Source organism: Drosophila arizonae, chromosome 5, assembly GCF_054131065.1.
Source record: "Drosophila arizonae isolate 15081-1271.41 chromosome 5, UAZ_ARI_1.0, whole genome shotgun sequence".
NCBI classification, from domain to species: domain Eukaryota; kingdom Metazoa; phylum Arthropoda; class Insecta; order Diptera; family Drosophilidae; genus Drosophila; species Drosophila arizonae.
In genome coordinates, this window is record NC_142925.1 from 4,913,977 (window position 1) to 4,935,447 (window position 21,471).

At 41.8% G+C, this 21,471-nt stretch overlaps 2 protein-coding genes across 3 annotated transcripts in view; both read right to left on the reverse strand.

The window, feature by feature from the left end:
* Positions 1–21,471, reverse strand: part of pk (prickle) — a 77,994-nt gene that overhangs the window by 40,680 nt on the left and 15,843 nt on the right. The window contains exon 1 of one of the 2 annotated variants that reach the window (XM_018012413.2): positions 6,352–7,549. The exons of the other annotated variant lie outside the window; for it this stretch is intronic. Within the exon in view, the coding sequence (XP_017867902.1) occupies positions 6,352–6,602 (251 nt within the window). The 5' untranslated portion in view covers positions 6,603–7,549. Of the gene's footprint in view, positions 1–6,351; positions 7,550–21,471 lie in introns of those variants that run through there. 2 annotated transcript variants of the gene reach the window in all.
* On the reverse strand, positions 5–2,397 carry LOC108616896 (uncharacterized). The gene has a single exon (XM_018012415.2). It carries the CDS (start codon positions 2,249–2,251, stop codon positions 134–136), a length of 2,118 nt encoding a protein of 705 aa, XP_017867904.1. The 5' UTR covers positions 2,252–2,397; the 3' UTR covers positions 5–133.

The following is a 21,471-nucleotide window of genomic DNA, read 5'->3' on the forward strand; positions in this document are numbered from 1 at the left end:
GAAATATTCCAATCAGGTATATTTAGAGAATGATTTCGATTTGGAATCTCTAAAAAAAAGTACAAAAATCGAAACTCGATTTGAAGTGAGAAACGAGGCAGACGAGCACTAGATGGACATTTTGAGTAAATTCCTAAACCTTTTTGGTACTCTCAATGGCAGACACAATATTTTCGACAGCATCGCAGACCAGCGTGTAGGTTTGTATGAAGAGCGAGTCCTTGAAGTACTTGCTGTGCAAAACCTTTCGGGAGATTAGCCACTCCACATATACCGAATCGGACGGCATCTGTTCGCCCTTCTGGGCCAAGTCGTTGATGTAGACCTGCAGCTCGGACTTGAAGAACTGCTGGCCCAATCCCTCGCTCTGTATCTCCCAGTTCTCGATGGTGCTGCTGATGATGCCGCGCACATAGAGATAGCACGAGCGCTCCTGCTGCTGGCTCAGATGCAGATCCTCGTAGAATTCGCCAGAATTGCAGCGCATGGGAGCCAGCACCTCGACGAGTATGTTCTGCAGAGACTCACGTTGCTGCACCTCGTGCTGGTAGATGCACTGCCTCAACGTGTCCAGGCGATAGTCCCAGGGCGGCTGGCGTGGCTTCTTCACCAGCATGTAGAGCTCCTTGAGTGTCTCCAGATCCGCATAGCGCTCGACTTTGAAGCCTGGATTTTGGGCAGTAAATAGTTCGCGTTCGTCCAGCTGACGCTCATAGGGGCACTTTAGATAGCAATTCTCCACAATGGGCGCCAGCTCAGCATGTAAGGAGGCCAGGCGCTCAGTGAACTGGGTCTGCTGCTTGTCTATGATCAGCTGCTGGTCCCGCTCGAGTCGCTCGCGATAGGCCACGGGCGTTGTGCAAACGCCATGGAAGCGCACATAGAGACGCCGCATGCCACAGATGGCCGAGCGTGTCAGATTCATGCACCAGCGCTGCTTCTTTATGCCCACCCACATGGGCTGGTACATGACGTCGATGCGACGCTGTGTTCCCGGCAGCAGCACAAAGGGCTGGGCGTCGAACAGGAACTCGTTGTTCAGCACCAGGTGCTGCTGCAGCTCCTTCTTGTAGATGGCGCACGACTGCCAGCGCACCTGGATGAGGCAGTTGCCGATGTTCTCCAGATGGACGATGGTCTTGCGCATGCGCTGCAGCGGATCGCATTGGAAGAATATCTGCAAGTCATCGCTGAGAATGCCATGATCGACGCCAAAGCCAAAGACACGCCCATTGATCTTAACCGCATTGAGAGCAGGCACTACGGTTGCCTTGACCTCGGCCACCGGAGGGCGCGGAATTTTGGACTTGATTATCGATTTCGATGGCGATAGCGATCGAGATCGCGATTGCGATTGCGATGGCGGTGGCGTTTGCTGTGCCTCGTCGACTGTTTCGGTCGACACCTTGTATATAAGATCTTCGCCAACTGTTTGGCTCTCCAGCACCTTTTGCTTGCAGCGCTTGGACGCCGATGCGACCTGCAGTTGATCGAAGTCTGGACAATATTGGAGAACACGCATAATGTTTTCCTCCTGCTCCTCGAGCCGCTTGCCGAGCGCCTCGGAGCGCTGCCATTTGCTCTCGGCCGGATGCAGTGTGTCGGCCAGTTCGATTTGTGCCACCTCCGGGAAGCCCACGAACTCAAAGTCCGGCAGCTTAGGCTCGGTCAGGGGCAATTCGGCCAGCTGGCGGCAATGCGCCGGATCCTGCCGCATCTTTAATAACGGCTTTTTCTGAGTCGGCGGCGGCCCCTCGCTGCGCTCGGCCGTATCAATTAGACGGATGAGCATCCTTTTGGTCTGCGCATCGATGGTCGCATGGCGATTGAAGAGGACATCCTCCGCACGCTTGCCCGTCTGTCGTTCGATGCGCCTTTGCAGCAGTTTGCGTTCGTGGAGCATTTTCTTCCAGCACTTGAGACGCGGATCCAAGTCGTCATCATCGTCGTCGTAGTCATCTTGAATGCATTCGTCCAGCTTCTTACGAATTTTGGGAAGCACCTGACAGTCACTGCTGCTCACGTTAACTCCAAAGATTTGGGCCTTTTTTATCACATCGCAGACTTCGTTCACCAATTCGTGTGCCACACAGTCCGGCACCGGTTTCCGGGTGTCGCACACATTCCTTGCTGATAGGAAGTTTATTTTGGTCACAAGCGATTTATCTGTTGTGTCGGTTAACAGGTTCTCCATGGACTCCATGTTGAGTTCATGCACATCTTTTTTATTGTTTTCTGCAATTGCCTCCATATAGCTGCAGATATTTGATTACCCTCTATGCAAGTTGAGTATGTATTGTATCCAAAAAATAAATATATATATGTATAATTATAATACTGACTGACGAGCTCAGCATTCGATGTGACTTTTAGCATTCTTCGATCAACTTACTTGGCATACAAAACTGAGCAAAAGTAAGATCTTGCCAAGGTTTCGATGGTAATGGGGTGGAAATGAAAAAAAAAAAACTTGTAAACATCTTTGTCTATCGATGATATAGCTGAAGTTAAATTAATGAAATTCTCATTGCCTAGAAATCAATAATATTTTTAGCTAAGGCATTTATATATCAAAGATAGGAATTCCCAATTCGCCATGCTCAATATACTCCTTTTAGATTGTGAGCAAGTATTGTTAGTTATAGAGTGATATATATTTATTTATAGAAGTAAACATTATTTCATTATTCGCTACCTCCAGCTAACAGCCTGTTTCAAAAGTTTTCGGCCTCTGCCATATATTTAGAGGTTGCTTGAATAGTTAACAACAACTGTCAAAGTTGTTGGTTATAGCTTATGAATGGGTTTACGTGCTAGCCGATGCTATATTACACAGAATGCTTGGCACAGTTGCAATTTGTGCAGCCCGAACTATGTTTTGGGAGAATTGTGCTAATTTGCTAACAATCCACAGAAAGCAAATGAAATTCACATGGCTCGTGTGACAAGTCATCGTAATTTGTTGAGCAACATCAGCGAGGGCAAAGCGAACACACACACACACACACACAGACACATACCAAAGTCCTATCGCTCAACGACATTGACGTGCCGCCTTCACACAATTCAAAATTGTTATAGTTTTATTGTGGTTGCTGTTGCCGTTGTTGTAGTTGTTGTTGCTCTTGTTGTTGTTGTGTCTGGCAGCCAAGTGAAAGGAGTTGTCGTGGTGGCAAACAAATGAAACTTACCTGAAATGAAAGAAGGGCACAAATAAGACTTGATTTATAGACAATATATATAGCTATGTATTTGTTAAGATATTTATGATATTGGCAGAGCTCATTTATGTACATATATATCTTTTTTTTTTAAGGACTCTTAGCTGAGTGCTGCAATAAAAAACTAAACTGCAAGCTTTCTGGTTTGCCATTGTGTGTCTGCAACAATAGAAATTGCAGTTGACAGAAACAAAGCCATATCAATTACCCGGGACCGGTCGACTGGCAGTCGGAGCTGAAGGCACAAATAAAGTAATTTAGTCCTGGGCAAAGCCAACTAACCGCAAGCAGAGGAAGCATGCAACGCTGCCGCATTTCCGGCCGCTGGCTGGCTTTTGTTGCCAATTTCAATATGCTCATTATTATGAGCTTGGGGATCTGTGGCTCTGTGTGCCCGTGTGCCTGGAGCATGTGGCTCATGTACGTGCTCCAGGCAAATGCAATCAACATATTGTAATTCTGAAATGCATATTGAGAACGTGCAACAGATACTTGCCACAGCAGCAGCAGCAGCAGCACAAGCAGCAACAGCAGCATTCGCACAATGCGCATGCAATGCGAAACTTTGGGCTGCACTTAACGGGCCGTCAGACAAAAACAAAAAGCTGTGAGCGAGTAAACAGAGTGGGAGAAGGAGGGGATGAGATGAGGAGCACTGCCTCATCTACATTCGACATCTGCGCTGGTGCACTTGATGCCACAGCAGCAGCAGCAGCAGCAGAAAAAATCTGGCAGTGTTTGCATTTTGATTTCCATTTCGCATGCACTCAAGTAATGCATTTATTATTTACCAGTCCATGCAAGAGGCCGGGCGGCGGGGCAGGGGCAGGGGCAGGGGGACAGCGTTGCCAACGTTAAGGCAACTCAATTCAATTCCGCAAACTCATGTTGCAGTTGTCAACGGCGCAGACGAAGACACTTGTGGACGAGCTGTTAAACCGAATCCCCTCGACGCTCCCTCTCTCTCACTCTCTCTCTCTATGTCTATCTGAGCAAATCTATAGCTGGATGCTGCACATGTTGCATACCACTTGGTGCCTGTTGACAGGCAGCAGCCAGCAGCAGCAGCAGCAGCAGTTGGCAGCAATACTCAGACGGCAACTGTTGGCGCTTCTTGAGTGAAGGCAGACGACCGAGACGGACACTCAGACAAATATGCTTATTTGCCACTACTTGGGGCATATGCACTTTACAATTGCGTTTGCCGCTCTTTGAATGAAAGCAAACAAAAAGTATTGTCAGCTGTCATAAAGTTTTCATTTGCTTAGCCAGTGCTGCAAAAGGCAGCAGGAGTATCATGCAAACAGTGTTGCAAACTGTCAGAGATACTTCACTTATTTGGACAGTGTTGTAAGATTAGTTAGCCGTAAGCAATTTTGGCCTCTTTATATTTCTTAATATGCTTACTTATTCGTATATATGTATATACCCTATACCTACTCTCTCTCTTCCCTCATATTGTATACTGTCCCTCTCTCTTTCTCTATTCCGAGCCACTCTCTCTGGCAATTGACCTTTCCATACAACAAACTTAATCAATCAGAGCATTTCACGCTGCGACTTAGGCAGGAACAAGTTTTTTTGCATCTTGTTATACCATAACAAATGGCGATTTATACTCATGTACACATAATATTTTATTTGCATCCCGCTGCATATTTGTTGCTTTTTATTTTCTTTGTCCATGCATTAGATGACTGACGCTCATAATAATCAAATTTTTATTGAATGAATTGCGAGCTGTAAAGCTGTAGCATTTATGTTTGAGTTTTTCTGCTGCCTCGAGGCCATATCCATTGAGCAGGCAATTGCTGTGACCAGTTGCCAATTGCATTTTGTGGCCATAAAAGTGCGTTACAAATAACTGCACTTTTATTGAGCGGTACCGTTAGAGCGATAGCCGCCCATTGGCCGACGATCAGGGCGATCGGGTTTGAAATCGAGTTCGTATTTGGATTCGACGCGAGTTGATTTCGATTTAATTGCTGTGCAATTTGTGCAGCCAAGAGTGGAATGTGCTGTCAAATTGTGGCACTTAATTAAAACATATTGAATGTGCAGTTAAATTAACATTTCAATGGAACACTGATCGACCTGCAGATGCCCTGTTATATGATCTATGTTAGCTATAGATACACTCAATGTGCAGTTGATCAAAAATATTTGCATATAATTTAATTTAATTTTATGGTAGAATCATGCGCATGTAAATGTACAATATATCATGTATATATATAAAATATATATAATATATAATACTTCAGTAATACAGCAAAATAAAATTTTCTCTAGTTGAGAAACCATTAGATGCAATGTGGTATCCCTCTCTCTTTCTCTCTCTAACTCTCTCTCTCACTTACACACACTCTCAATCATTTACTCTATCCACCATTCGCTCTCTCTCTCTCTCTCTCTCTCTGTACCTGTCTCTCTTACTGATTTTCTCTCTCTATGTTTTGATCCCTCTGTATCTCTCCTCCATCCTCACTATATTACACTCTCTCTCTCTCCCTCTCTCTCTCTTTCTCTCTCTCCCCCTATTTTCATTTTCCCCACTCTATCACCCAATACTTCAAGAGATTTCTTTACATTTATATTGATTAAAAATACATTACGATTCATATGCATAGTCTTGATCAGTAAAATAAATTAATTTATTATCATATTGCCCAAGGGTAAAAAAACATAAACAAATCAATTTTTCACCCTCTCGCCTTACATTCTTTATGTTTATTTTCAGACTATAAACATAAAGAATGTATTCATTTTCACATTTCGCTCTCTCGCCCATACATTCATCTATATATCTCTCTCTCATTCTCGCATTTCCATAAAGATCTAATTATTTATCAGCTGTGAAACGCATTACAAATTGTTTATAAATTCATGTGAATTAAGTGTATTTAGTAAACAAAGTTTTTGGCACAGCATGTTAATATCTTATAAACACACATTCAATTCAGTTTACAGGGTATACGAGTGCACTGCAATTACAACACCCAAGCTGCCAAGGCGCTGGCCAGTTTGTATTTTCGAATGTTGCAGTTGCACTTGTGGGTCTTGTTGTTGTTGTGTTGCTGTTGCCTTGTGGGGCATTTGAAAGTTTCGTTGTAGGCTTTTCTTTATTTACCTCACTTCAGCCGATTTGATGATCGCCTTGGGTGGCGCATCCCAATAGTTGGGCGCTGGCGGCACCCACTGGCGCAGCACTTGATAGTTGCCCTCGAGCAGCTCCATGCCCTCGATGACCTCCACATCGGAGTCGCCATCGTTGTTGGCGGCGGCGGCGGCGGCAGCAGCAATATTGCTGTCGCTATTGTTATTGTTGTTGTTGCTGCTGCTGCTGTTATCGGCATGCAAATTATCAATGGAATCGCTCATTGTCAGCTGCAAAAGGCTGCGATTTTTTGGCGCCGCATTCAGCGTTTGGCGTTAGCTCAGCTCTAGGTAAACAAAGATGCGCATTGCCATTTGCGCTGAGTCACACAGTTACGCACGCACACACACACACACGCACACCAGCACATGTATATATACACAGACACAAAGAACTACTGCGCGAAGAGGAAGCACCATCAAAACAATAACAACACAAAGACGAAGACGCGACTCTTGAGCTTGAACCGGGAATTTTTAGCTTGTAATATTTGTTGTTTGTTTTCAGATTTCTGGGGAATTTCCTTTTGGGGATTTTAACACAATTATTTTAATTTGCCTATGGCATTAAATATTTAATAGTTAGTATTTATTTATTGTCTTATTATCAGCGTTTCGACAGCTGAACGCGCAGCGCTTCACGTTGCACTCACGAATTGTTTCTTTCTAATCGGCGAAAATGTTCGTTGCGTTTGTTTTGGCACGAAAAATTGACAGGCACGGCGAAAACACATCGCACAAAAGCAGAACGCAACAACAAACACTCGCACACACACAGACACAGACGCACACTCTCATATACACAGGGACACACTCTCACATGCATAGAGCGGGGTTAATATCTGGCATTTGCGTTTGCATCCCCTGTGAAGCATAGAACTGAGACTCGACGCGATTCGACTCGACTCAACACGACTCGACTCGACTCGCCTCGCCTCGCCTCGAGAGTCGCCCCTTTGTTCTGCCACGTCCTTGGTCCTGGCCACATTTCGCTGTTTCAGTTTCATTTTCAGTTTCAGTTTTGTGTCTCGACTTTCCTTCGCCAGCTCGCCAGCTTTTATTCTTTTTCCTTTTTTAGTGTGTAAAATAAGGGTTTGTAATTTAATGTTTTTATGTCTGATTTCGTTTTCGTGTGCATTTCAAAGAGGGGGGTTTCCTGGGTGGTGGGTGGTTGGATCTGCGGTGCATGGAAGGGCACGGAAGGTGTTGTACTCAATGCACGCATATTGTTGAAATTATGTAGCCAAAGACACGGCCAGCAGGGGCGGCTGCCTGGCGGTGAGTGTTCACCTTTTAAGCACTTGAACGTTGCTCGAAAGTAAAACAGTGGGTCAAGATTTGAGAAAATCAGATGTATTTCATAGAAGGCAAGAAGAAGAAGAGATTTTATAACAAATATTGATGAAGCGATTGGAGGTAATTTTGGATGGAAAGAGAATAGAAAAAGTTTGCGGATTATATACACTCATGATGAAAATAATAGGTACACCCCTTAAAATTAAACTTTTTTGAGTTTGGTTTAGCAAAACATTTTTTCTACTGCCCTTAACATGAAAATTTAAATGCACATTTGTGTATTAGGTATATATTAATGAAAATACATAAATTTGGAAAAAAAATATTATTTTTTTAAAAGTTACAAACAAATTAACAAAAATGGAGCATTTTTTGCTTGACAAAAATAATAGGTACACTTTACTTTCGTAAGATGTATTTAATTTTTTGATTTTCAAATCATTCAAAATCTTTTGCTATTATATTTTTGGATCAATATCCTGTATATCCTCTTTTATTTTCATATAAATTTTTTATCTGATTGGTCATACTCCTATTTAAAGCTTGGCAGGTCCCATTCGTAATCTTCCTCCAGGTTTCTTGGACACAGTCCATTATTTGGCGTTTAATGTCGCACTTTTTCTTTACCATCTGCTTTATCAATGCACTACACACGTTTTCGGTTGGATTCAGATCAGGAGAATGACTGGGCCAAGCGAGAGTGTCCACCTTACTAACCTCGAGCCAAGCTTATTCTATTGTAGACGAGTGTCTCGGGCCGTTATCTTGTTGTCAAACCTAACGCAGAGGCGTGTTATCCTCAGCATATGGTAACATTATATTTTCGAAAATATCCCTGTAGTCTGCTACTCTCATAACGTCAGATATTAGGAAAATCAGACGATACAGAAGCAGCCCCACACCATAATGTTTCCACCGACATGCTTCACTATTTTTTTTGTGTAGCGAGGATCGAATTCTTTACCTGTAAGGAGTCTTACATGCATGGAATAGTCATTTCTATAATGGCAAATTTTGGTTTCGTCGTTAAATAGGGTAATACTCCACTTTTTTTTTACTTTCAGATCCTTCCCAGGTGATGTGGTCTTTAGCAAAATTTTGCATCATCATAAAATTTTTGGTGCGCATCGATTTCAACCATTTTTCGATACGACCTGATAGTTTAGCCATATGTAGTCATATCCTAATTGAAGAAGCATTAATAATATTATCTATTACGGAAGCAATGACCTTTGAAGATTTGAAAGGGTCGGAAAAGTTGCAATCCTTATAATGCGTCGGTCCAGTTCTAGTGTGGTTTTCGATGGACTTCCACGTGTTCGCTTTTTATTGTGCATCTTTAAAGCATTTTGCACAACGTTAAGAGATCTGTTCATCAGTTTCGCAATTTCACGCAAAGATTTGCCATTCCTTCGAAGGTTTTTAGCAATTCTGCGTTCCTGACTCGAACAATTAATATTTCGACCCATCTACATATGATATTGATAATTTTTTTTTACATCAAACATCTGTAGGAAGGTTACCTACTATTTTACAACAATAAAAGAAATCATTCTTATTCTAAACTTTTTTTTTCGGGCTGAAGTAATGGAGTGTACCTATTATTTTCAGCAGGCCCATTTCAGTTTATTGTGACTACTATGAATTTAGGGGGAAATATAATTTTTTTTTTTTTGCATGCATCATATTGTCAGATTGCTCTCTTAAAGTTACCATCGATTTTTTTTTCAAAAATATCAAAAATGAATTAGTTATGACAGAATCTTCAAAAATTTTTGGGTGTACTTATTATTTTCATCATGAGTGTATATTTTTATACCCTGAACCCATTGAAAATGGGAAATCAGGGTATAATGGTTTTGTGAAAAGTATGTAACAGGCAGAAGGAATCATCGCAGACCCCATAAAGTATATATATTCTTGATCAGGACGACGAGCTGAGTCGATATAGCCCTGTCCGTCTGTCCGTCCGTCCGTCCGTCCGTCCGTCCGTCCGTATGAGCAAAAGGATCTCAGAAGATATAAGAGCTAGAGAGCTGAAATTTGGCAAGCATACTCGTGTATACCATAGGCAGTACAAGTTTGCTTTATTTTTTCGATAACTCATCCGATAACTTTTTTATCGAGAATAATCGAAAAATCGACAATGTTTTTTCAGCTTATTTTGAACACTTTTAGACCTGGAGACTTCAAATTTGCGTTGTATATAAAGTTAATGGATACAAAGATTTTGTAATTTACAGATTTTGGATACCACGCCCCCTTCGCCCCCAATTTGTAAAAAACGCATTTCAAGTACTAGAGACTTGTGCTTTGAAATGTACACACATTTAAGCCATATGATTACGCTCTAAAAGTTTCATTAAGATCGTATGTCTACAAAAGAAATTATTCAACAAATAAATTCTCGTTATATTGCCCACACTGCAGTGCAGCCCAAGCGCAGCCGCTGCTAGCTGCGCAGTTTGCAAAGCGCGTGCTTATACGTGCATGTGTATGTATGTGTGCATAAAAGAAGTCCAGAATGATTAGAATATCAGTTTGGAGGGTTCAGGGTATCTCCTAGTCGAGCAGTCTCGACTGGAGCCTTCTTACTTGTTATATGTATACACAATACAGATAAATATTGCAAAATAATTATTTTGAATATATTTTATAAAATTATTATTAATAGTTAATAGTTAATTTATTTATTTTATTAATTATTGATATTATAATATTATTATATTTATTGATATTATTAATATTAAATATTATTTTGTCTAAAATATTGCGAAAATATATATTAGTTTGAATATATTTTATAAAATTATTATTAATATAATTTATGTATTTTATTATTTATTAATATTATTATTAATTATTATTATATCTAAAATACGTTTACAATTGCTTTATATACTTCATTGATAAAATCAGATTAATATTTATATTCATACAGACATGCATACTTTTCATCACATAAAAATAGCTGGCGCACCACTGTGCTCAGCCATTTGCACAAGTTTTCCAGCCACGATCCCCGTGAACTTACTCACTCACTCTCACGCTCACGTACAAGGAGCGCAACCTTTTACGGCCACTCACTCACACTGTCTCACACATACATGAGCACACATACACTCGCATAGAAACCAGTGCGAACCCCGAAAGACACAAAGCAATCTACACAAACAGCGCTAGGAAGGAAGGAAGGAAGTGAACGCTCGAACGTATGCTCATATTTTGCAACAAATATTTCGAGCAAGACTGAGAGGTGAGAGAGTGAGAGAGGGAGATGCAGAGAGAGGCAAGCGCTGCAGAGAGCAGCACGTGTGCTCTCTCTCTATCTCTCTGGCTGCTGCTCTCTTTATTGCCTGGGTTTTCCACTTTTAATTCACTCACTCAATTCGAATCTGGTTTTTGTAGAATTCACCCCTAAGCGTCTTCACGGTAATTTGAACACGTGCCGCGAGCAGCTGAGCGCACAACTGTGCCACCTTGGGTGGTGGACAGCACCACCAAAAAGCCCACTGCCCAGGGGGTGGCTACGGCCAGACGTGGCAGCGATCGTAAAATTTAATGATTTCATATGCTGCTGCTGCTGCTGCTGCTGCTGTTGGTGTTGCTGAAGCTCACCTCTGAAGCTTTGGTCGGCAATTAGCGCGCAAGTTTTCTTTTGCTCGGACTGTACGCTGGGTGGGTGGACCACCCTTTGGGCGCCGCAAAGTATGCAATGCACTCGTAAAAACAATCAGCTTGGCAACACTTACGAGCCCCCAGGGAATAGGAAACACTGCCAGCGAAAGGGAAAGCTCCGCTCTGCCGCGTGTGTGTGTGTGTGTGTATGTGTGTGTGTGGGCAGTGGGCAACGGGTAACGGTATTTAATGTGCAAATAGCTCATACTACCCGTCGACTACCCTGTGGAGCTAGCATACCATGTGTTATTGTAGCTGTCGCTAGCAACAAATTGCGTCGTTTGCCAAATCAACCCTGCAGACGGCAACAACAGCTCCCCCATACCCCATACCCCACCCACCAGCTAGCTGTAACAACAACAAACAAATATGCACAGCGACGACAAACATAAGCAAAGAGCGGAGAAAGGGAGCCCATTAGAGATGGGGACACTTTCAACAACACTTCAATGGCCGCATCACAATATCCGTTAGAGCCTTTGCACGGTGGATTTTTAATTAAAATGCAGCCGGCAACATGCATGCGAGTGCTAGCAACATGTTGCCAGCAACATCTTAGCTGAGCAAGAGCCGAGTTGTGACATCCATAATTAAATTTATTCATTGCATTATGCATATAGTTAGCAGTTCAAATGGCTGAAAAGAGCCCGACCCGGTTTTCTCAAATCTCCAGAGAGCTGCTACAGATATACACTCACACACACACGCATACAGACACAGAGCCGCACATCCACCCACCTTGGCACACTCCACACAGTTATGGCATACAAATAATTATATAAACTTGATGCCCGCTGCCGTCTGTCTGGGCAATTCTTTGATTGTTAACCAAGCCAGACTGTCAGGCATTTGCAACCCCTGATAATGTCGACGCCCACATAGACCTGACATCTTCCTCCCGATCCACCCATTAACCGCACAGTTTTCAAAACAGCCAAAACCAGAGAGCGATATAAACAGTTACGCCCGAACGTGGGTCCTTTCCTCTGAGTCGCTCTGGGTCGGTTTTAACATGATTTGTTGGATTCGCCAAGATTTCCTAATTCCATTCGTTAGCCCTTGCCCGGAGGGTTGCCAGCTCAGCTGTTCGGCCCGTTGCCGGTGGGTGTTTTGTAATTTGTTGGTTGTTCCGTTGTTTGGTTGTTACGCCACTGCATTCTCAAGTGTTGTCAAGTGGATTGTTTCCGAAAGTGGGGATTACACGAAAGCTAATGCAGTACAGCATATGTACATACATGCCACAAGTAAAGCCAAATAACTAGTCAGATATTCTTAGATTGAATTTTCAGTCGGAAGTCTGGTATAAGAGGCAATATGACTCAGAAGAATATACAAATATTTCTTGAATTGCCATAAATTCCATTCCAGATTAAATTAAATTAAAATATTGAGATATTGTGCATAAAAAGGAACTGTTTAAAAACTCCTGAACTGATCCGGCTGCCATCCGCAATATACAGCTGGCAATCTAGTCATATATTTGCCAAGCCCCTATCTAGCATCTCTAAACAGTTTTTCCCACAAATCATTTAGAGCTTTTAGCTAGAAGCATTTGTACATATATTGGCATTAAAGATCCGACTAATCTGGGCATTTCCGATTTCAATTCGCAGTTACCTCTATAGTTTCTCTGGCATTTCCGATGTCAATTATAAATTGTTAAAAGTTCATTTACCTTGAGCACTGCTATCCCATTTGTTGCTACTGTTGCCTCTATTTAATTGCAAAGCATTATCAACAATTCAGAGATGGTATCTAGCGAGCAGAAGCAATGCGTTTAATGAGTTGGCTCTATTAGCCTCGGCCAAAGTGTAGCTGCTATCTTGACATGCCAGTTGGCATTTTCATTAGCAAGCCTCGCCGCGTCTCATCATATTGCTTTAGCACTTCATTATGGGCGAGCTATTAGCGGGCTTGCATGACTTTGATATGCTCATTGCTGTGTCGCCCGGGTCTGATGTGGGAAATACTCTGCGAATGGGCCACACAAAAGTAGTTGCCATCAAATATGTGTATACGAAAAATTTAAGAAAAATGAGTACTGGAAGTGAGCACTATTTGATATACTCTGGGAGCTAAGTCAAAAGGGGTATATAGATCTAGATATAGTTTCATATATGTAAAGATCAGTAATGTCAGACATATTCTGTTTAGAATAGAAAGGGGGAGACAGATAACAGGAGAAATAGAGACAGAAAGTGTCAGATAGAAAAAGAGAGTAAGAGACAGACAATGCATTGTCTGCATTAGACATTGCAATGACTAAAAGAGTGAAAGAAAGATTGCTTATATTCAACATATACGTCACATTCTTCATATATATATGGCTCTCTTTCTCTCAATCTCCCATTATCTGTTTCTAAAACTGTCAATTCTCTTGCATCACAGCTCGTTCAACTGTTTTCCAAACTTTACGAGGTATCTCTTAGTCCGTTGCCAATTTCTCATTTCTTTCTTTTGGCGCTTTTTTAGGCATTTTATGGCCGGTTTTGCTCTGGGTCGTTACACTCGCTGCTAAAACTGTTGTGTGCCAAAAAAAAAGTAGCTAAAGAAATAGAAGCCATATGCAAATGCTCATACTTCTCATAGATGCTGCTGTTGTTGTTGTTGTTGTTGCTGTTGCTGTTGCTGCTGTTGTTTGGCAACTTCCTTTCCGGCTTTGTTGTTTATTTAAAGAGTTTCTACGCGTCGTTAGACATCGTAGCCACATGTTGATATTACCAAATCCCACAGGCACATCAAAGGCAGCATTTCTAGTTGACCCCGCCTCCCTTGCTGTGGCACGCCTCTACCTTGTTCTACGTTTATTATGGCTTTTAGTAGGCATTTAATTCGAAATCGCTTGCTCGAATTCCAGTTAAATGTTTGTGTTGGCCCGCAGCATAGAACTGAAGTCAAAGTCAAAGAAATTTAGGACTCTGGCCAAGAATATCGCCATCGGCGCAGCATCAGCTCGTCAAACAAATGCTACGCATTAAATGCCTATTTGTATTTATGTTTGTTTATTTATTATTAAAATCAGCTTGTTTGCACTCACTTCTATGTGTGTGTGTGTGTGTGTTTGTGGGTGTGTGGTTGGGTGGGTGGGTGTGCAGCTCATAAATATGCAAGTCATTAATAGAAATATGATTTACCCGAGGCCAGAGCCAAAGTCACATCAAAATCCACGTCAAAGTCAAAGCAACCAACCAACCAACCAACCCCCAATGGCTCTGTCTGTCAGTGCTCAAGTGGAGGATGATGGGGCGACGGGATGTGGGCGGCGACGGCGGCTGCACGATTGACAGCCTAAGCGTTCCATGGGGATTGGGGTTAGTAACGGTGTAACTGGCACTCTGCCTGCTCCTCTCACACTCCCTTCTCTCCCCCGTCAGCTGCTGCAGTTTGCCTCATAAATTGAGTAAAAATTACGCTTCATTTGATTTAACACAATCGAATTGTTGTTGTCCTCCTGGTTGTTGTTCTGTCAAGGCATTTGGTATGTTGACTTCTAACATGGTGTGCCGGTCGCCAGTTACGGACTTCGCCTTTCAGCGACAATTGGATTAGGACATCATGACCATGATGAGCAGCCGGTTAACAGTTAAACGATAAATGGGGTAACATACAATTGAGCCGATTTTTGTGGAATTTCCCACGTGCCAGAGGCTGGCGAGAATGCTCAACCTGTGCGGTTGTGGAAACTGAAGCGAGTGAAATGCTACCCTAGTCCATCAGTTGGGCTAACATACTTCAAAAACTAAGCTGATTAGTTATAAATTATTTATATTTTGCGTATGCCTTTTTAAGAATTCAAATTGAAATTTGAGGGAATTGTGAAAAAGGTTTATTACAAAAGGTACCATTTTAATAACGAATGAGGTACAGTTGAGAGGGTTTCTGATTACCAGAAATTAAATAAAATTTTCAACTGTCTTATATAAGTATAAATATGTTAATATTGAATTCAGTTTTTAGCTTTAAATTTAAATTCAATATTTACAAATTTAATTTTTATTTATATAAATTCATATATGTATATTTATTTATAATATACCAATTTTATGAGTAAACATTATAAATAAGAATTAAATGCTTTATTATAATAATATTTGAAAAAAAAAGGAAAAAAAAATAGTTCTTTAAATTCCACTTCAAGTCAACTAATTAATTACGCACCACTGAATGCACCCCTCCCACAATTTTCTCTAATCCTAATCCACTTAATTAACGCATTCATAATCTACTTTTGCTCACCTGCTGCTGCTGCAGCTGAACGCACTTAAATGCTATTTCAGTCATCGCTGACTCAGTTTCCATTTGCAGATAATGAAATAATTTAAGCACTCCACATGCTCAGTCATAATATTAGTTTTGGTCAATTAATAAAATGGCTTTTAATATTCGCAAATAGCGTGCAATCTGTGAGCCGCATCTCGCGCGCCTTTGCCACAAATGCAATAATAAACACATTGTCTGCATGGTTTCTAGTTCAGTTGCTGCTGCTGCTGCTGCTGCTGCTGCTGCTCCTGCATTCGTTTGTTCTCCTTCTTGCCCCTCCTAGGCAATTGGGATGCTGGGTAGGTGCATATATTTTATGGACCTTCGTTTCCATTGCTGTTAGCCGCTGCTCGCCAGTCAAGCAGAAGGCTAATATTTCCGCTATTGGCGGCGATTTCTTTCACTTTGCTGCGGGCCACTGCAACTTGCAACTGTTGCACATGTTGCGCCTTGCTCGAGTTTAGTTTTTGTTTCATTTTCTTTTTTTTCCTTTATCGTTTTTTTCTATTTCGTTTTATTTTATTGACAAGCAGCGTTCGGTTACATGGAACAGCTATGGAGTGCTGCTCCTGGACTCTGGCAACTGTTGTTGTCGACAGCCAGCGGCAGTTGCAACATCCGCAGCATCCGCACATGTGGCACGGCCCGACCCGGCCAGATCTCTTTCTCTCTCGTTGTATATCTGGGCATTTTTTCCTGTTTTGTAGCAAACGGGCATTGTTATTGTTTATTGATGCACTACTTTGCGCTATTTTCGTGTGCCAGCCAGATGGTGGGCGTTCGTGAGGAGAACCAGAAAGCCAACTAACAAAATGCCAGCAGCAGCCGCAGCAGCAGCAGCAGCTAAAAATACATAAATTATCTTAAACTCTGCACCAAGATCTGTCGATGTCGATGGCTACCAAGTGCAGACGTAATGAGTCGCCTTGTGGGCGGGGTCATGCAAATTTGTTGGCCAAGTGGAATTCAATTAGTTGTCAACTGTTTTGGGTTTAACTGTAAATGCAGCAGCAACAACTGCAACTGCAACTGTGAGTGCAACAGCAACCGCTGACAGCTTTCGCCCATAAAACGTGCTGTTTCATTAGCTAGTCATAGACTTGTCTCTTTCTCCTTCGCCTGCTCCTGCGCGCTGTCTCTTAAATTTGACAATGCCCCATCACATAAACACAACGGCATAATTAGGATAGTCCCAAACAACTTGCAACTTGCAACTGGCAACTGGCAACCTGAGCTGCCAACTAACCGCAGCTCAGCTCAACTGTCGCAGTTTTATTGAATTGTCAAGCGGCTCTTATATAGTATCCGTACATATGGCCAAGAGTTCGACTAGGCTGTCTGCCAATTACAGACCAGACTTTGTAGACTTTGCAGGCTTCGCTGTTATTGTTTGGCGATTGCAGCGCAGTCTTTGCTTTTTTCTTTTCTTTGCTTCTCTCTTCGCTTTATTGTATCAACAATTACGTATGGGAGAGCCTGTCGCTTGAGCCGACTCCTTTCCTTTTGGCTTTTATGTCGCATGTAATTAGTCACGACGTTGGCAGACATACAGCAGGCCAGCGGCTGCGGCGGTGCTGAGCCGCGATTCTGTATCTGGCTGCCTGCTGGTGTCTCAGCCTTTGTTGTTTGCCGTTAAGGCCAATCGCCAAAGGTACAAGGCAAAAAAAAATATAAATAAAACCGTAAAAAATAAAATAAACTCTGTGGCAGTTGAAGCCGCTGCAATTGCGGAAGTGTGAATTGCAGTCGCTGGTTGCAATTGATGGGCTGTTGCTGCAGCGTTTAGGCCGCCACCATAATTAGGCCAATTAGCTCTGCAAACTGCTCATAAATAACTCGAATTTTAGCTTAAAGCCTTGCAATTGCAATCGCTCTAGCAGCAGCTGCCATCGATGGTTCGCTGTTGCATGCGGCCATCATTTAACATATTCATTAGAAATTTAACGCACACACACATACACAAATACATGCAACTAATTTATAGACACATGCAGCGCTCAATAATAGTGTATTAATCAAAACACAGTTAATTTTAAATTGGATAAAATGGCTTTAGCACAATGAGAACCGGTTCGAGCCATTGGAGTACTTACTCCCTGCTCTCTCATTACCCGCGCGGCATCGCGCTGTGCGAGCTGCTGCGTTCAGAAATGAAACACACAATTTCAGAGTTTCGAAGTTTTGTAAGCACTTGAAAAACTTGGAATTGCTGCGTAATGCTGACAACAACAACAGCAACGACAACAACAGCCATAATATAAATGTGTATTAACAACATGAGAACCAGCAACAACATGAGTTTTTCGAGACAAGAAGAAGAAAAAACAAGTTAACTGTGCGTGTGGCAAATGCCAGACTAGGCTTACCCTGTGAAATGAATTGTCGAAAACTTAATGTCTGCTTTATATACGATCCAATTTAACTCAAAGTATACGCTTATTTAAGTATTACAGTACAGATATACTCATATATAACTGCATTTTTTGCTTCTTTTCCCTATCTCAATATATTTTATCATTTTTTCGTTCTCACCCAAACTATCTAAATATATAGATATTTCTCTCTTTTACTCAATATCTCTTTATATCTATCTCGCCTTCACTTCATTCTCTCTCATTGTCTATATATCTCTTCCTTTCACATACATTTACATACATGTGTTATAATCTCCCTCTCACTCTCTCTCTCTCTCTCTCCTTCTTTCTCTTTATCTGTCTATCTATCTCTCTGCCTCACTCACTCTATCTATCTCTCTCTCTCTCTCTTTTATTCTCTATTTCCATATATACAGCTCAGCCCACATTTCGAAAACTCAACATTTTTTACAGAGTATAAACAGTTTGTTGACGACTGATGACTTCGGATGTGCTCGCCTCGCACTTGAGACTCTCAACTCTCAACTACACACAGAGCTTCGTGCACTTGAAACTGTTACGCAAATGTGCGTAATGCGCATGAATATGGATGGATACATGGTAGCCAGTGCTGAAGCGAATACGATCGCGCTTTGCGAGTGCCGAATGCTTGAGTCTGTGTGCGTGTGTGTTTGTTGCCCACATGCAAAAGGCCAACTACAACAACAACAACAACAACGACAATAAGAAGGCAGCAACAAGCCCACAGCAACGGTAAAGCGTTCCGCTAGGTAGGCCTTCAGCAGTTCAGCCGATTTGGCTAGGCGCGTGGGCCTTGGCTAGGAACTTGAGCTACTGCCTACAAAGCGAAAAGGTCTCCGACATTTGGGACTGTCGACGACGAAGTGAGTGCCTTGAAGTGGCCGCAACGCAAATGTTTCGAAAATGTTGGCCCATAAACTCAAGCAATTTGTTAAAGCCCTGCTCTTGGCCAAGTTAGTAGCGTGTAGCGAACAGCGCAACATGCTTTTCAAAAACCATAAAAACTAATTATGCTCTGGTGTGTAAAACATGCCTCATTCGTTCCTCAGAATTCATCATAATATTCCAAATTTTTACGGCACAACTTCAATTGACGCTGTAAAATAAGCGAGCAATGAATTTTTACTCAATCTGGCATTAATTGAAGTCGAGCTTCAATTGACTTGAACTCGAGTTAACTTTCACAACATGCTGCAGCTGTCTGTCAAATTGCAGGGTATCAGGCATCGCAGCGGCTTTGATGAACTGACACAAAGCTGCGCTGCGACTGCGCATTCAATCAGGCGCCTAAGTCCGAGCACAATTAATCCTTTAAGCAAGTGAAGTACATAAACTCAATTTAGCGCACGCTGTCACACAACTCGCAATCAGCGCAGATACTCCAAGGCCCAGAGAGACATACATATATATGTATATATATGAACTGCGCGACATTGCGCGACGTGTTGGGTAATTTGGAGAATTTATGACAAGCATTATGGCAACACTGGTTTCATTCGAGCTGCAATTGTATCTGTGTAACTCTGTCTCTGGCTCTGACTCTCGCTGCGGCTGTGTATCCATGTGTCTATGTCTATTCTGACCGCCCAAACCAGTTTCATTATATATATATATATTTATGCAACGAGCTTGGCTTTCTGATTACTCACGCTCAACTGCCCACAAAATACAAGAGCTCAGTGCTGATCGTGAATTTAACGTCTGCTACCAACTGCGAGCTAACATAATGGCCTGTTCTATTGGGGCGATTCCCAATGCGCTTGCGTTGACGTCGGCACATTTTGAAGATTTGATAAATTAGAAATGCCAATTATACAAATAGTCAGAAGTTGCAGCCAAATTGTCAAAACTGTTTGCCGGCTTGCAGCAGCAGCAACAGCAGCAGCAGCAACAGCAGCAACATCAGCAGCAGCAACTGTTGCTGGTTTTCTTTTCGATTCAAGCGCTGGCTGCGTGACACGCTTAAGAAAACATGTTCGTGATCCGAACTTTATTTGGAGTATGTTGTGAAACAGCATGAAAAGCAAAAGTCTGAGTAAGTTATGTGATAATACAAAATCGATGGACTCTTGATGTAATGAAAACGATGGACTCTTGATGTAACACGCAGCTTACTAGGAACTTTGACATGGCATGGTGCAATAAACATTTTAAGGGGTAAATTGAATTTCTTTTATTTATTAATTTTATTTTTTTGTGTTTTTTTTATTATTTCTTCACTATTTTTTTTATTAAATTCTTTTTATTATTATTATTATATTAGATATTGTGACATATACACTCCATAAAATATGAATATGAAATTTATAAAAAAAAAAAAATATGTATATTTAATTTATTTGGTTTTATACAATTATTTAATTATTTCATTTTTATTAAAATTTATTATTTTTGATTTTTTTTTTATTTATTTTAATTTATTTGTTTTTATGTAGTTATTTAATTATTTAATTTTTATTAAACTTTTAATTTTTTGTTATTTTATTAGATATTTGACATTGCCTTTCTTAAACTTAGCCATATCAATCTCCCTACAAATAATCTCTCAATGAACTATTTCCTATTAAAAACCTTTTCGTGTCCGATCTTATTTCGTGATTCGTGCGATTACGCCTAGTCTTGTCTTGTCCTCGCACTAAACTATATCGGCCATCGCTAGTCGAGGCTGAGAGGCCAGTTTGACAGGCCGCCAAAGGTGCGGCAGCGAGTCAGGCCTCAATCTCAGCGGCCTTAATACAGTTATGGCCAAATCCCTGCAGCTTTTAAATTGCTTTTGCTCTCTGCCAGTTAGCCAGCTTGCCAGCTTGCCAGTTAGTTAGCTTTGCCAGCTTGCCAGCTTGCCAGCTGCCTTTGCTGTTTGTCTAAATGTCAAATACGATTGCAATGCGCTCGGATGCACATTGGCGAGCCGCCGCTCTCGGTTGTTGCCCCCAGCCAGAGAGGGGCTTCGCCTTGCTCTTGGGCGACAAACAAAAACAGCTCCAGCTTTAATTGCCCAGAGTCTGTGGCAAACTGTGGCAACAAATGTTAAAGTGCAACGCCTTTATTTTTATTTGAGTTTTATTTTATTTTATATATTTTTTGGGTGTGCCGCCACAAGCGCTGCAACTGCAAATGAGTTTTCCAATTGCGCATTGCGTATACGCCTTGTTGTCTGGGTGCACGAATATTTCCCAGGGCCTAATTCAATTAAGCTGTCGCGGAAATTGGCCAGCACTACGTGTCGCCCATATTCTTCGGGCTGGCTTTCGCAATTTAAATAAATCATCAGCGCTTGCGAAGTCAGAGCATAAAATTCTAGTTTCGGTCTAGTTCCATTTGCCGTGTGCCCCGCTCCATGTGCTGTCGATGCATTTTGAGTACGTGCCGCATGTCTCGAGACTGTTGTGGCAAGACCTTCGTGTCTCTCGTCTGCCAATTTAGTATTTGCTCTTGGGTCTTGGCTCTTCAGTCTTGCTTGAGCT

What these genes read in the sequence shown, in the direction of transcription:
- LOC108616896 (XM_018012415.2), bottom strand. Translation starts at nt 2,251, where the DNA reads ATGGAGGCAATTGCAGAAAACAATAAAAAAGATGTGCATGAACTCAAC.